This window comes from Danio rerio, chromosome 16 (assembly GCF_052040795.2).
Source record: "Danio rerio strain M-AB ecotype USA chromosome 16, GRCz13ab, whole genome shotgun sequence".
NCBI lineage: Eukaryota > Metazoa > Chordata > Actinopteri > Cypriniformes > Danionidae > Danio > Danio rerio.
The window spans coordinates 3,792,011-3,810,000 of NC_141036.1; the positions used below are offsets into that span (position 1 = coordinate 3,792,011).

At 37.1% G+C, this 17,990-nt stretch overlaps 1 protein-coding gene across 2 annotated transcripts in view; it reads right to left on the minus strand.

The window, feature by feature from the left end:
- Positions 1-17,990, minus strand: part of grik3 (glutamate ionotropic receptor kainate type subunit 3) — a 215,317-nt gene that overhangs the window by 86,256 nt on the left and 111,071 nt on the right. For both annotated transcript variants that reach the window (XM_087286435.1, XM_087286434.1), the window contains exon 6: positions 10,651-10,821. Coding sequence is in view for 1 of the 2 variants with exons in the window: in XM_087286434.1 (XP_087142560.1) it covers positions 10,651-10,821 (171 nt within the window). In the remaining variant the exon portion in view is untranslated. The remainder of the gene's footprint in view (positions 1-10,650; positions 10,822-17,990) is intronic.

A 17,990-nucleotide genomic window follows, 5' to 3' on the forward strand; every position in this document is an offset into this window, starting at 1 on the left:
ATTCCAGGGTTTGTATTTTTAGGTCCTGAAATTTAACATAGTTGTTTATTTAAGCTGTGAATATTTCAATGAAAAATATTTCAAACATGTTTTCATACTTAAAAATTCAATAATTCAGAAATAAAAGTTTATTTCATAACAGACAATTGTAATGGAATTTAAATAAGTAAATCATGATTCAGTTGGGTTGCAAAACTTTATTGTAAGACATTTTTCAGATCATTTTAATTGACTGAAATTACTATTGCTGATAATGTTGAGTCCTAACATCCGCATTAAAAATGTGAATTTCCCATCACCAGGCCCAGATTAAGAATTTAGAGGCCCCTGAGCACAATGTCTTGAAGGCCCACTATAGCTCCACTACATAGTTGAATTAAAAAATAAGATTAATATAATAATTGTTAAATACAATTAATTTATAATGTATTGCCCACATTTTTAAAATAAATGATATACACTACATATATTTCTAGTCTACAAAGATTTAACTTATTTTTAAAGCATTTAAAGCACACTTTGAAAAAAAATACCAATACAACTAGGGGAAATTTAATTGATTTTAATTTACTTGTTCAAGTTCACTGAAGCAGTACTAAAATTTATTTTAAGGGTATTTTTAATGTATAACTTCTACAAACGTATAATGCACATAATTTGGATAACACCTCTCCAATCCAGTTCTAGGAATTTGTGTCCTCCATAATACACACACTTATTAATGATTCCCACTGGTCTTCCTCGTGATGAAGAGAAGGCAAAATCTAAGTGCGGACGGGCCCCTGGGCCTGTGCCCAAAATGGCCATTAGTTAATCCGGCCCTGTCCATCACTACTGTGTGTCTAACTTGAGGATGGGTAGATGGTCGTGGTAGATGATAGTGTTCATGTGTTCTCTCAATACATGTTTCAAAAAATGTGTGGCTGAGTTTTTATTATACAATATTTATCCTGTTGATTTTGAATCTTGCACCTAACAAATATCCTCATTTAGAAAAAAAAAACCAAAACTAATTCTGAAACTAATAAAAACTAAACTAAAACTAAGACATTTTTATAATATAGAAACTAATAAAAAATAAGAAATCTACCCTTTTAAGCTAATTAAAACTAGCTAATTTTGAAAACAAAAAGTATAAAAAGTAAAACGAAATAGAAACTAAAACTAATGAAAAATCCAAAATCATTATAACCTTGGTTCACACTTCTAGTATCTAGTCAAATATGGCTTTACTGTTCAATTACCATAATCATACACTTTTTTTGTGAAATACAACAGTAATATAGTGATTGTGATTAGTTTCTGCCCACTCCACACTGGCAACAAATCAGATTTTGCTGGAACGAAGGCCACAGCTCTCATATGTTATGCTGGGTGCCTGACTTTGATGGACAAAGATAATCTAAAGGGACTTTATCTGCAGAGTCGATCAAGCAGGAGCAGCACAAGACAACAACATGAGATTCTAGCCCTCCAACCAATTCAGCATCTGTAACTACTGTGACAGGAGTTAATCTCTTTCCACTATCTCTGCATGACCAAGTCAAAATTCAAAGCCAAATCCAACCACGGGTTCTCACCGAGACACCACCAATCCATAGCAAACAGACACAGCTTCTTCATGACCACTGTTTTTATTTTTATCTGTTTCAAGCTGCCAAAGCATTTCTCAATAGCAGACAAAAGGCTAAACAACCTCTATATGCAAGATCCAGAATAAAAATAAATAAATAAAACAATCAGAACGTATGAAATTCAACAGAGGAATGTTCAACTTCAAATACATTTAAAACAATGGCAGCACCTATATACTACCTGACCAAAATCTTGTCGCCTATCCAAGTTTTAGGAACAATGTCTTCTGGTTGAACATTTGGTTTCAGAAGTGGCTTACATAAAAGGCAAAGGCCACTACATTACGATTATTTTGCCAAAATAAAATATGATCAACTTTGAATGATTTAATTAGGACAGTAAGGTCTGACTTTGCTTAGACAAAAGTCTTGTCACTGAACAGAAATCATCATCAGTATAGGATATAAAGTCATGCTGCAGTGGAGACAGAATGAATATTGTGTCTGACTACCATGAGCTTAGAGGACTGCATCCATACATCTCTGCAATGACTCAAATCCCTGATTAATAAAGTCATCTGGAATAGTAAAGAAAGCGTTCATGGAAGACTCCCAGAGTTCATCAAGATTCTTTGGATTCATCTTCAATGCCTCCTCCTTCATCGTACCCCAGACATGCTCAATAATCTGATGACTGGGCTGGCCAGTCCTGGAGCACCTTGACTTTACTTTCAGGAGCTTTGATGGGGAGGCTGAAGTATGAGTAGGAATGCTATCTTGCTGGAGAATTTGCCCCCTCCATTGGTTTGCAATGTAATGGGCAGCACAAATGTCTTGATACCTCAGGCTGTTGATGTTGCCCTCCACTTTGCAGATCTCTTGCATGCCCCCATTCTGAATGTAAGCCTAAATCATGATTAATTTCATGACTAATAATGAGTTATTATTTGTTGCTCATATAACTGGGATCAACGACAAGACTTTTGTCAGGTAGTCTACTATAGTTAAAGAGATGGACAACACTGGTCCCATACACACTCAGATATAAGGGTACAAAATCTGTCACAAGGGTGGTACCTTTTCAAAACGTTCACTTTAGTACCATACTGGTGGACATTAGTACTTTTAAGGTACACTTTTGTACCTTTAAGATACCCTTTCGTACCTTTAAGGTACAACAAGGTCCCCATTTGTACTTTTTAGGTATTAATAGGTACCTTTAAGGACTTAAAAACAAAAATGAACCTTTTGAGGTACCATTACAGTGATAGATTTTGTACCTTTATTTCTGAGAGTGTAGAGAGACACCTGCAGTTTTACCAATTAAGCACACCTAAAATATTTAACCTTTGGCTATATCTGAAATTTTCTCCTACACCCAAAAGCCATGGTCACACTGGACTTTTTGCTCCATAGACTTCCATTCATATGCACGCAAAGGCGTCAGACTGGAAACACAAGCTCATGCGACAAGTTTAGCAGTATGCTGCTGAGTTCAAGCTTAGTGAACTCTGACCGGCGAAATCGCATTACGTGTCTGCATGAGACCAATCAAAGATCAAAACAAGACCTCTCTGGACAAAAATTTTTAATTTGGACCAATCGCCTGCTTTTTTAAACGTCTAATCATCTTGTTTAATCTCGCCCATTTTTACAGCGCCGTACAACAGAATTTCACATGCTCAAACTCTAGTGTGCATTATTCACTATTCCCTACATAATAAATGAGTGAATGAAAACGAGTGAGTTATTTGGAGAATTGAGTGCACCGGACAGTTTTGTGAATTAATTAATCAGATGTAGAAAATCATTTGCCACGCAAACTCTTACATTGCATTATGGGTATTCTGTAGACGTTGAGTATAGATCAGTTGCACACCCGTTATTGATTGATTGATTGGACTTGAGAAAGTCCACTGTGATTTCAGACAACACTGCAAACATTGGGGGTGCTCCTTCAAAATACTGCACTATTTAAAGTCTGCGTGAAATCAAAACTTACAATGTTTATAACTTGCTTGCGCACATTGTTATCCTATAGGTGAACAAGTAATCAGTGCAAATTAATCCACTAAAAAAAATAATTAGTAATCTTAAATACACAGCTTGGCCAATTGCTTCTGTGTTAAACGTGGCCATCCTTCTCTGTTGATATAAGTTTGATGGCTTCAGCCACGATAATCCTAAACACATTGTTAGTTTGCTAATAGGGAATGATGCACAAAACTAAATCCCTAATCCCCTACTCAATAATCCATTTCAGTTGGGAGTACATCAACATACTGATATAAAAGTCTTTAGGTGTATAGGGGGATTTTAGATCTCTTTTGCAAACTATGAAGGTTAGTGGCCCACCATGATCAGAGTTGCCCACTCTTGCTCTATATCCCTTAAAAAACACACCTGAAAAAAATCCAAGTAAAATCTTACAGAGGTCTTGTAAAATTCTGATTAATGACTGGAGCTAAACTCTTTCAGATCTGCTTTCCTCCAGGCTGCAGGTTCAAGTATTGGCACACTATCTGCTAAGAAAATCTTTCAAAAGGTTCAAAATATATTCCCTACAAGGCTGGTAAAAACTTTTATTTCTCACCAAGAAAGATGGACAAGAAAAATCTTCAACTCCACTAGAAGTGCTAGAAGCAGCAACAAACAGCGTACCTCTGAAATCCAACCAAGGTTTTTTCATCCCAAAAGATTTAAGCAATGATGTATCTGGTCTCTATTCCCTTCAGGCTGTTTCTCTCCATGCTCTTAAAAACATTCCCTCTACTCACACCAAGTGTGTCCAGTCCGGTTTATTGAAGGTCACTGTCCTGCAGTTTTCAGCTCTGTGCCCGATTAAAACACACTTAAACCAGTTAATCAAGGTCTTCGGGATTGCTCAAAACTTCTGGGCAGGTGTGTTAGAGCAACTTAAAAGCTAAACTCTACAGGACACTGGCCCTTGAAAGACAGGATTGGACACCCCTGACATATAACTTCTGGAAATCAATATGTGCAAGCAAGAAACAACTGTGGTTCTCTAATCCCTCTCATGACCCAAGAATGAACCAAAATACTCAATATTTTTTCAGCTAATTTTATATTTCCAGCTCTGGAACTGACACCAGGAATAATGCAATATCATCCACAGGACTGATTCTTCTTGCAATGATTTAGAAATCGTTAAGATTTAGAGATTTAGAAGGTATGCCCAAACTTGGTCCTAGAGTGCTGGTGTCCAGCAGAAGTTTAGCTCCAACCAAGAGTTTGGTCTGTATTTTACATTTCTGTACACAGAGGTCGTATTTTGATCTTTGATTGGTCTAAAACAATAACATGAGGCGATTTCACAGGTCAGAGTTCACCAAGCTAGAACTTTATTTTACGTTTTATTTTGCGTTTCCGGTTTTCTACATTCGCATGTGTATGAATGGAAGTCTATGGGGCGAAAAGTTCGGTGTGGCCGTGGCTTTGCTAGTTATACTAGAATATTCCTGGCAGATGTAAATCTAAGTAAGTTGGAGTTAAACTCTACACAACACAGGCCCTTCAAACAGAGTTTGAGCCCCCTTAATCTAGCCATTTAGTGTACCTAATTTGTACACTGTTTATTACACTGCATTGTGAAAGTGAGTGCAATATGGTTTTAGACACCCCTACAAATGACTTCCCTTGAATTATGCACTTTTTAAGGGGATAGAGGTGATCTATGTCTTTAGATTGCTTTAAAATTACAGACAGGTGTTTTAATTAAGGATAAAATCTGAAGGATTGTATCTCACTGTGATGAGAGTTGCCCACTCTTGCTTTAGAAAGGGGATGGAGGTCTTGGAGGACCAGAGTCCAGCAGATTTTTGCTATATCCCTTCACAAACACACCACGAAAATCTAACTAAAGCCTTAGAGAGGACTTGGAAAAATCCTGATTAATGACTGGAGCTAAACTCAGCAGGACAGTGGTCCACCCTGATCTGCTTTTTCCCCTGCTGTAGGGTCTGGTGTTGGCATACTACTGTATCGGAATTTTAAAATAAATGCCAAACTACTCTCTAACTGTTTATTGTACATTGACTGTGCACTTGTTGTGGTGGTGCATTGTGGGATTGATTGAATGTACTTCCGAACGTCCAATTTGGTTTCAGATACTAATGACTTTCCTCAAATAGTGCACTTCTTAAGAGTATAGAGGTGATATAGCCTAGGGCTGCATCCGAAACTGCCTACTACTCAGTAGGCACTGCATTTGAGTTTAAGGGTGCTTTCACACCTACACTTTTGTTTCGGAACGTATCTCGTTTGCCCAGTTAGCGCGGTTCGATTGGCATATGTGAACAGGGCAATCACGCACTGTTCCGAGGCAAAGTAATCGCTCCAAGATCGCTTGAATGAGGTGGTCTCGGCTCGATTGAAACGAACCCTGGAGCGGTTCGATTGCAGTGAGAAAGCGATCTGATCCGAGCGCGGTTATATCACAGTGTTTTATGGATATGTAATAGGCTTACGGCTATATGAAGAGAGAATTAGGAGTAGGGCGGGAAGTTTCGCGAGTCTCCGGATGCCCGCAAACGAGTGATGATCTCTCGGTAATCTCGCGTCTCTCTCCCAGTCCTCAAATAGGCATCGTCGCGCACCCTTCTCACCCCTCCCTACCGTGTCTCTCCTCAGACACGTCACGCGCGCGCACCCTGTCAATCATCACCAAACCACCACCTCTCCTGACAGCTGAACGGTACGCTGCAAAATAAACCCTGACACTCTGACCAATTTAAGGAGAGTTTACTCGCACGTGACTTGTTTTAGCTCTTTTGGTCCGATTAGAAACTTTGCAGTGTGAAAGCGAACCGCTCCAAGAGCAAAGAGCAACAATGTAACAATTTTAATCTCTGTTTCGGAACAACTGAATCGACTCACAGGTGTGAAAGCACCCTAAATTTACAACTCTGCCATTAGAAAAGTACGCTCTATACAGTATAAATGTGAGCAATATAAATGGAACTGGGATGTGTCAGTTGAGCCACTTTATTCCCATTTATAAATTCTCTCATGGGGAAGCATGGGATAGCGCAGCGTGCATCAGATGACCACTTCAGAATCTCACCGGAAGTAGTAAGTCATCCGGATACTGTTTTTCCAATCCTATGAATTTGGCCACACTACTCGACTCGCATACTGATTTTAGCTTAATAAATAAAATGGAAGTATGCAATTTTTGGATGCAACCTATGTCTTAAGATTGCGTTAAAATTACAGACAGGTGTTGTTTTTTAAGGATAAAATTTGAAGGATAGTATCCCATTGTGATCAGAGTTGCCCACTCTTGCTTTAGAAACAGAGATGGAGGTCTTGGAGGACCAGTGTCCTGCAGAATTTTGAACTAAAGACTTATGGAGGACTTGAAAAATCCTGATTAATGACTGGAGCTGAACTCAGCAGGACAGTGGTCCTCCCAGATTTGCTTTTCTCCCTGCTGTAAGTTCTGATGTTGGCATACTACTATATCTGCAAAGAAAATCTTTCAAAAAGTTCAACACATATGACATACTTGGCTGATTAAAACTACTCACCAACTGTTTAGTGCACATTGTACACTTGTTGTGGTGCATTGTGGGATTGACTGAGTGCACATTAGAACATCCACTATGGTTTCAGACATCACTACAAATGACTTCCCTCGAATAGTGCACTTTTAAAGGGTATAGAGGTGATAAGCCTATGGCTGCATCCGAAACCACCTACAATTCGGTAGGTACCGCATTTGAATTTAAAATTACTACTCGACCATTAGAAAGTATATACTACACAGTGTGAATGTGAGCAGTATGAATGGAACTCGGATGTACTACATCTGCCATTTTATCATGATCACTTGACCTACCCGTGTCAGTTTGGTCGCTTCACTCTCATTCATGAATTAATCTCGCAGGGCATCATGGAATAGCGCAGTGTGCATCAGATGCACTCTTCAGAATCTCGCCGGAAGTAGTAAGTCATCCGGGTACTCGCATACTGTTTTTCAAATTTTATGAATTTGGTCATATCACTCGGCTCGCATACTGATTTTAGCGTACTATATAGTATGGAAGTATGCAATTTTGGACGCAGCCTATGTCTTTAGATCGCTTTAAAATTACAGTTGTTGTTAATTAAGGATTAAACCTGAAGAATAGTATCCCACTGTGATGAGAGTTGTCCACTCTTGCTTTAGAAAGAAGGGTGGAGGTCTTGGAGGACCAGTGTCCTGCAGATATTTGCTTTATCCCTTCACAAACACACCCAGAAAATCTAACTAAAGTCTCATGGAGGGCTTGAAAAATCCTGATTGATGACTGGAGCTAAAATCAGCAGGACAGTGGTCCTCCCAAATCTGCTTTTCTCCCTGCTGTAGGGTCTGGTGTTGGCATACTACTCTATCGACAAAGAAAATCTTTCATAACATCATATACTTTGCTGGTTTAAACTACTCTCTAATTGTTTAGTGTGCATTGTTTGTACACTCACTAATGTGGAATTGATTGATGGTAAAACATCCACTACATATGACGACATATCATTACACCCTCGAATAGTACACTCTTTAATGGTGCAAAGATTTCGGACAGTGAATTTAAAGTAAGAAAATGTTACACCATCCACTTGCCCACTCTCTAACACATCCTACAGTATCAGTCTCCTGAAGGGTTGAGGGCTCAGTGTTTGTACATTGTTCAGGCAATGTTGGCTGCTCTAGATCGAGCATGTCCGCAGGAAGAAGGATAACACATTCATTCAGACGTCCTTTATATCGACCTTGCCATTGGCGCCTTGCAACTACGCAAAAGGTTGCTGTGATATGAGAGCCGTGGGTATTAAGCCAGCAGAGTGTTGGAGAAGTATTTTCAGTCAACACTGGACAAGCTGATTTGTTAGAACGGACTGTATTCAAACATTCAACACACAGATGAATGTGGCAGGAACTATATGCCTGACATCAGTCTTGTTAGCGGTTCCAGGTGCAATAATACCACCTAAGGTGCATGTTCTGTGGTTTTCAATCTCGCATAAAAGGAATAAAGCAGTCCATTTAGCAGAAGCAATGAAAGCGTATTTTCAGAAACTCTACTGCACGACGTAGGAGTGTTTGAACTACTGTGAAATGAATTAATATATAATCATAGAAGCCATACAGTCGAAACCAGTTTTTATGATATTATAACATTCAACAATGGCAGGCTATAAGGCGAGCCATTTGGGATTATTAGATCTGAACTGCTATTACTTCTATTACCTAGCAAATAAAATTAGCATTTAAGTATCACCATACTTCTCTAGACCAGTGTTTCTCAACCACGTTCTTGGAGGAAGACCAGTATTGCATGTTCTGGATGCCACCTTTGTCTGCCACACACATTACTCTTTCAGTCTCTGCTAATGAGCTGATGATCTGATTCAGGTGTACTACTGGGGGTGTTTTCATCCACTCTGGGGTGATTTTGAGTCTTAAATTGGTTAGCAGAATGATTTTTGACACAATCTGAGAAAATGCTTTTACGATACACTGTGGGCAATAGGCATGGAACGACAACCGTTTTCAAGGTTTACTGTTTAAGTCGAGGTTTTAAAACCGCCAACATTTTCTGTAATATCGTTACTAATGTATGTGTACGATTTTTTGATTTATTTATTTTTATTTTATTTATTTTTGTTGTTGTCTTTTTACAACAATGATATCTCCAGCAGAAAAAAATATATATACAAAGATGCATTTCTTTTTATTGTAAAGAAATTGGTGTTTTTGAAACTAATGATTACAGCAGAAGTCAATGACTCATTTGAATTGTTTAGCCTGACGTTAACCGTTTACTGCTCCAAAATATTGTAAATGTATATAAAAAATATATATATATTGTTTTCAAAGGGGAAAAAAAGTTTTTTTTTTACACAGACATTTAAAAATAATATATTTTAGAGCAGTAATCACAATACCATAACACCGTAAAACCATGATCTTTTTATCCAAGATTATCGTACCATTAGAATCTTATCCCGGCCCATGACTAGGGCCAGACGGAATCTGCGGATGTTTTCTGCTATTTCTGCGGAGAATTTTAGTAAGAATCTGCAGATTTCTGCGGAATTATTTTGGGAGTATCCAGCGGAGTATCATAAATAAAACCTTAATATATAAAATAAAAAGTAATAAATTACTGAATAAAAACTGAATAAATTCAGATTTATACATTTACTCAAGTAAATAAACAGAATTAATAATGGGCTAAAAATCTGCAGAAATCTGCGTAATTACTATTTATCGAAAAAACCGATGCACATACATCAGTTTAATTCAGTGCATGTTTTCATCCCGAACATAACAAAAGGATAATCAATTTGAACAGTCCACAAGGGTTAAGGAGACATGGAAAAAGTGCAGAATTTGTGGTCCTCCAGGAACATGGTTCAGAAACACTGCTCTAGACCAGTGTTTCTCAACCACGTTCCAGGAGGACCACAAGCTCTACACATGTTTCTTGTCTCCCTAACCAAACACACCTGATTCAGGTTATCAGCTCATTAGCAAAGACTGAAAGACCTGTAATGGGTGTGACAGACAAAGGATACATACAAACATGCTGTCTTGATGGTCCTCCAGTAACGTGGTTGAGAAACATTGCTCCAGACCATGTTGATGATTATTATTTTGGTCACACTTTATTCTGATGGCCCGTTTGTTGAATTTAAGTTACATTGCATCTACATGCCAACTAATTCTCAATAGATTATAAGTAGACTGTTTGGGGTTAGTGTAAGTTGACATGTACTTGCAGAGTTTCTTATAGTCAGTTTAATGCCTGTTGAAGGAGCAGTATCAACAGATATTAAGCAGACAGACTACTAATACACAAATGGACCATCAAAAAAAAAAAGTGTTATCAATATTTTTACTGTTATAAGCAGAAAATACGAGTCTTGGAATATATTACAAAAACAAAATATCTTTTTATTAAGACCAAAGGATTAACTGAATAATTATAGCTTCAGATTTGACTGTAAACAGTGAAAGTTAAACATAATAAAAGCCTCTCTTTTAAATCTCAGGGAGAAAATGGAAGCATACCGTCATGATCCCTTCTAGGAGACCGGAGTCTGGTTTTGGCGGGATCTGCCTCTCGAGGGACCACTTCTCCACAATGGAGGCGACCTGAGGATTGTCCACGTTTAGGATGCGAAAGCCGGTCATATTGACGCCACAGAAGCGGTACGGCTCCAGGTTTATGGCCATGAGATCCTGGAGGAAGAACAAGAGAGAGAAAAGATCTCATATAAGCGGCCTGAATCGGGCTTCATTGTCGCTAGGTGAGAGGCTTCTTGTCTCTTTGTCCCCTAATAAAAGCAGGAGATAGAGTGAGGGGGGGGAAGAAGATAAAAAATAAAAGAGATTAAGGATAATACCATGCTTTCCAGGCCGCCTGGGTACAGCCAGATGAAGCATCGTAGGACGTACACCTCTGTGCCAGCATGTATGATATCATAGACAGTGAGCCAGGAGTCATCGGCACAATAGCTGATTGAAACAGTTATTTCCTCTGTAATCCTGTCTTCATTGCTCCCATCCAGCGAATTGAACCGTAAACACTTCACACCGCTCTGAATGCCGACCTGACACTGAAATGCAACACTATGTCTGGGCATTCAGTGTGGATTCGGGATGAAAAAAAAAAGAAGCTGGATTTCACATTCTCAATGCAATGATGTGGGATGAAATACTCTGCCGGACTGGAAAATATCATTAAGATTAAGCGTAAATTAATCGAGATCTTTACGTCTGAGGTCAAAGTGAAAGGCATCTAACGAGGGGGTGGGGGGGGGGGGGTCTGTAAATCTGAAAATGAATGGCAAAATGAGCAAGGCCGCGCTCATTGAAAGAACTCGGCGTAATGTGCTGAGGCTAATTAACGCTCTAGAACAATACCAACACACACCCACACTACGCATGCTATTGTCTGGAGTGTTATTCTGAGAACAGTCGCTGTTTTTTTTTTTATATATACCGTCCTACATATTGCCAAACATGTTGAGAAGGTGGGGGCGGCGAAGAAATGTGGTAGAACATAATAGAGTATTTCATTAACGCCCTGTGGGGCTGGAACTGACAGAAGAGGAGCACAAAAATAAAGGTTTGCCCTGAGACAAAGCCCTTTTGGAACTATAACATAAATGATTTCTTCTTAGATGTCAGATTTATTATGATTTCATCTGTCTTTTACTGTATCAGTAGATCATAAGCGATGATAAATGATCAAATGTGTTGAATGTGGCAGAATTTTAGTTGGGCCGATAAAGGACGTCATTAAATATTGCCATTACTCATTTCATTACAGTGCATCTGGAAAGTATTGATGGCGCTTCACATTTTCCACATTATTTATGTTACAGCCTTATTCCAAAACGGATTAAATCCATTTATTTCCATATAATGACAATGTGAAAAAAGAGTTTTCGAAATTGTTGCAAATTTATTAAAAAATAAAAACCCTGTTCGACCAGTACAGCTTTTCTTTAACATTTCATCGAGCGAGAATGACATCGACTGAAACTTTCTGTTGGACACCATGCCCACCAAAATGGTTCCATTGGTACGGGTACGATTTGGTAGTGGAAACGCAAGCCTGATTAAGGTGAGCCGTAATGTACTACTCAGTGGAAACTTGTCATCAGATAGACTTAGAAAATATAAAGTAGGGTTCAAACAATAATATTAATATATTTATGTTTTTATGTCTTTATAAACATAACATTCTTTACAGTTTTTCTGAGTCGCTTTGATGCATTTCTCACTACACTATTTACATTTGCACAACAGTTAATGCATTTCTCTAAACAATTAGTCATCTGTGCACATCCTAGTAGCAGTTTCTCATTCCTTCCAACAAATTGCAAATGCTTTTGGACATTCATCAATTGCTTTCATACAACTCTCTGCTATTTATAACATTATCATCTGCTTATGGCATGTCAGTCAAATTTAACTAAACTTGTAAATGCTGAATAGTCCTTGCATATAAAACTAATAGTCCTCAATATCAAAATTAATAGACCTAGGCGACGCAGTGGCGCAGTGGGTAGCACGTTCGCCTCACAGCAAGAAGGTCGCTGGGATGCTGGTTCGATCCTCGGCTCAGTTGGCGTTTCTGTGTGGAGTTTGCATGTTCTCCCTGTGTTCGCGTGGGTTTCCTCCGGGTGCTCCGGTTTCCCCCACAGTCCAAAGACATGTGGTACAGCTGAATTGGGTAGGCTAAAGTGTCCGTAGTGTATGAGTGTATGTGTGGATGTTTCCCAGAGATGGGTTGCGGCTGGAAGTGCATCCGCTGCGTAAAAACTTGCTGGATAAGTTGGCGGTTCATTCCGCTGTGGCGACCCCAGATTACAGTTTTTTTCAGTCGCTTTGGTGCATTTCTCACAACAATATTTACATTTGCACAACAGGTCATGCATTTCACAAAACAATTAGTCATTTGTGCACATCCTAGTAGCAGTTTCTCATTCCTTTTAGCAAATTGCAAATGCTTTTGGACATGCATCAATTGCTTTCATACAACTCTCTGCTATTTATAACATTTATATCAAAATTAACTAAACTTGTAAATGCTGAATAGTCATTCCTTATTAAACTAATAGTCCTCATTTCATTACTTGAGTCATTACATACAAAAATGTTGAACTAGTTGTCAAAATCTGTCTAGCAAATTTTATGAAAAAATTGTAATCTTTATTTTTCCTGAAAATGTCTTAAAAATTGAACAATTTGATGAATGATTTACAGACCTATGTATGTTGTAGGTTCAGTTCTAATATGTTCTGCAATATTGTTTACAGTTGTGCACAACTCTACCCAAAGGAAGGTTGTGTTTGTTGTAAATAAAGGTGTATTTATTCTTTTGCACAATGCTGTAAATACATTCGAATTGCAACGAGCAAATGCAGTAAAAATGTGAAACATACATATTCAGTGTCTTGTACTCAGATACTTCACTAAATGCAGTGATGTCTAACTTTACTGTAGTTTTCAAATGGCTGTACTAATAGTATAAAGTGCTGTCTTGAGCATTTGTCAGGAAGCATCTCCAACTGACTTTTTTGCATTGAATAAATGTAGAGTAAACTGTTATAATGAAAACATGACAAAGACATTTGACTATCGTGTTCATAAACAATTGTGTCAGGACTTTTCATTTTGATGACACGGACACTTTGATTGACATCAATGCTTGCTTTTAAGGAATGAACTCTCCATTTTGAGCATGTGACGCACTTTTGCAGGTTATCAACTTGGTTTTGCAGTTTGTACTAATTGTTTTGAGAAATGCATTAACTGTTGTGCAAATGTAAATAGTCTTGTGAGAAACGCACCAAAGCGACTGAGAAAAACTGTAATAAAGGGACTAAGCCGACAAGAAAATGAATGAATGAATGAATAGTTGTCAAAATCTGTCTAGCAAATTTTATAAAAAAAAATAAAATAAATTTTTATTTTTCTGAAAATGTCTTCTAATTTGAACAGTTTCATGAATGATTTACAGACCTGTGTGTGTTGTAGGTTCAGTTCCAATAAGTTCTGCAATATTGTGTACAGTTGTGCCCAGCTTTACCCAAAGGAAGCTTATGCTTGTTGTAAATAAGGGTGTGTTTATTCTTTTGCACAATGCTGTGAATAAATTAGAACTACAACGAGCAAATGCAGTAAACATGTGAAACATACATATTCAGTGTCTTGTACTCAGATACTTCACTAAATGCAGTGATGTCTAACTTTGCTGTAGTTTTTAAATGGCTGTGCCAATAGTGTCTAGTGCTGTCTTGAGCATTTTCAGGAAGTGTCACCAACATCTGACTTTTCTGCATTGAAAATGTCCAGAGTAAACTGTCCTAATGAAAACATGACTAATCCATTTGACTATCGTGTTCATAAACAATGGGTTCAGGACTTTTCATTTTGATGACACGGACACTTTGATTGACATCAATGCTTGCTTTTGAGGAATGAACTATCCATTTTGAGCATGTGACGCACTTTTGCAGGTTATCAACTTGGTTTTGCAGTTTGTACTAATTGTTTTGAGAAATGCATTAGCTGTTGTGCAAATGTAAATAGTCTTGTGAGAAACGCACCAAAGTGACTGAGAAAAACTGTAATAAAGGGACTAAGCCGACAAGAAAATGAATGAATGAATGAATAGTTGTCAAAATCTGTCTAGCAAATTTTATAAAAAAAAATTACATTTTTATTTTTCTGAAAATGTCTTCTAAATTGAACAGTTTCATAAAGGATTTACAGACCTGTGTGTGTTGTAGGTTCAGTTCCAATAAGTTCTGCAATATTGTGTACAGTTGTGCCCAGCTTTACCCAAAGGAAGCTTATGCTTGTTGTAAATAAGGGTGTGTTTATTCTTTTGCACAATGCTGTGAATAAATTAGAACTACAACGAGCAAATGCAGTAAACATGTGAAACATACATATTCAGTGTCTTGTACTCAGATACTTCACTAAATGCAGTGATGTCTAACTTTACTGTAGTTTTTAAATGGCTGTGCCAATAGTATCTAGTGCTGTCTTGAGCATTTTCAGGAAGTGTCACCAACATCTGACTTTTCTGCATTGAAAATGTCCAGAGTAAACTGCCCTAATGAAAACATGACTAAGCCATTTGACTATCGTGTTCATAAACAATGGGTTTAGGACTTTTCATTTTGATGACACGGACACTTTAATTGACATCAATGCTTGCTTTTGAGGAATGAACTATCCATTTTGAGCATGTGACGCACTTTTGCAGGTTATCAGCTTGGTTTTGCAGTTTGTACTAATTGTTTTGAGAAATGCATTAACTGTTGTGCAGAAATGCACTGGTGGTGTGGGAAACGCACCAAAGCTAATGAGAAAAACTGTATTAGAATCCCTTTTAACCAACAGGCTAGATCGCAATGCATAGTCAGACAATGCGTGACGTTCATTTATTTGCACCGTCTTGCGGTGAAACCCAGCTTGTGTACTGTCTCTCCTCTGGGTGACTGCCATGGTCTATTTATCATAATGAGTGATAAATGTGTGAAACTATCACAGATCAATTCACATCGGCTACAAGATTGTAATAATCTAATGAAAAGCACACAGTTGATTAGTTTTGATATTGTGCTGGGTAGCAATCAAGCCTTAAGCAAGGATCAGTAAACCCTGGTCATAACTCAGAAGCTTGACATGTAAGGTGCATTACAAGGCCACTCAAAAGCCTCTGTTGCAAAACCTAATTAATAAATAGCTAAGTATAAATGCTAACATTTATATGGTTTGACATTAAACCTGCCAGAAGCACGTGATTTCAGCAAATAACAACTTCAGTCTTACTAGCTATTTTGGGAGGATTCATTTTATATAACAGTGCTCAGCATTAAAGGGGACCTTTTACTCTTTATTTACAAGATGTAAAATAAGTCTCAGATGTTCCTAGAGTATGTATGTAAAGCTTCAGCTCAAAATACCCCACAAAACACTCTTGAAAACGCCGACTTTCAGGCTTTGATCCAATTTGGGCCATTTTGTTGACTGTCGCTTTAAATTCAAATGAAGTTGTGCTCTTTTTAAAAGTGGGCGGAGCTACAAATGCCCAAGTGAAAAACCTTACATACTTGTACATACTTGTTCCTCATACTCCTGTTTATGTGAAGCACTTTAAATTACCTGTGTATGAAATGTGCTATATAAATAAACCTGCCATGCCTTAATTTATACTTTAACTGTAGTACACAAATGAATGAATAAATGAACAAATGAATGAATGAACAAACAGACAATCAAATGAACGAACGTACAAAAAACAAATGAATGAATGAACGATTAAACAAACGAACGAATAAAGTAACAAATGAATGAAAGGAATAAATGAATAAGCTGATGGACAAACAAATTAACGAACAAATGAATGAACAAACGAACAAATGAATAAGCTAATGAAAGCACGAATGAACAAACAAACAAATGAATGAATGAATAAATAAATAAGCTGATGGACAAACAAATTAACAAACAAATAAATGAACAAACAAACAAATGAATAAGCTAATGAAAGCACAAATTTACAAACAAACAAATGAATGAACGAATAAATGAATAAGCTGATGGGCAAACAAATTAACAAACAAATGAATGAATGAACAAACGAACAAATGAATAAGCTAATGAAAGCACGAATTTACAAACAAACAAATGAATAAATGAATAAGCTGATGGACAAACAAATTAACAAACAAATGAATGAATGAACAAACGAACAAATGAATAAGCTAATGAAAGCACGAATTTACAAACAAACAAACGAATAAATGAATAAGCTGATGGGCAAACAAATTAACAAACAAATGAATGAATGAACAAACAAACAAATGAATAAGCTAATGAAAGCACGAATGAACAAACAAACAAATGAATGAATGAATAAATGAATAAGCTGATGGGCAAACAAATTAACAAACAAATGAATGAATGAACAAATGAACAAATGAATAAGCTAATGAAAGCACGAATTTACAAACAAACAAATGAATAAATGAATAAGCTGATGGACAAACAAATTAACAAACAAATGAATGAACAAACGAACAAATGAATAAGCTAATGAAAGCACGAATTTACAAACAAACAAATGAATGAACGAATAAATGAATAAGCTGATGGGCAAACAAATTAACAAACAAATGAATGAATGAACAAACAAACAAATAAATAAGCTAATGAAAGCACGAATGAACAAACAAATTAATGAATGAACGCTCTATCAAACAATCGAATTATTGAAGAAACAAACAACTGAAATGAACAAATCAACAAACAATAAACAAATGAATGAACGAACAAAGGAGTGAACGAACGAACAAACATTTCTTAGCAGCAAAATTGGGAAATGTAGAAAAGCTCTAGTCCCAACTAACTAGCTAAATAAATAAAATAAATAAATAAACACACAACTAAGGGAATGAACGAATGAACACATTAATTGAACAGATTAAACAAATGAATGAACAAACAAACAAAATTTGTGGCCAATAAAAATATAGAAAAGACTAGTCCGGTGGACATAAAATCTAAAATGTAAAACATAAAAAATGGAAGCTAATTCAAAATACTGATAAATACTACAATAGAGTACACACAATAATGTCTGTAAACATCCTGAGCATCAATTTCAACTTTATCAGCATCTAAATCCCTAGGTGACACACTTTGTTGCCTTTGTAAGTGCTTTTCAAAGACGTTTTGTTGATTTGAGCTTGAGGGAAGGCCTCTAATGTTTACACTGGGGTGGCGGAAACTCCATTAAGGCTGTTTTGTCGAGTGAAATTGATTTCGCAGACTGGATCCAAAGCTCATCTGCAATTAAAAGCCATTCATCAAAAAAATAAAGT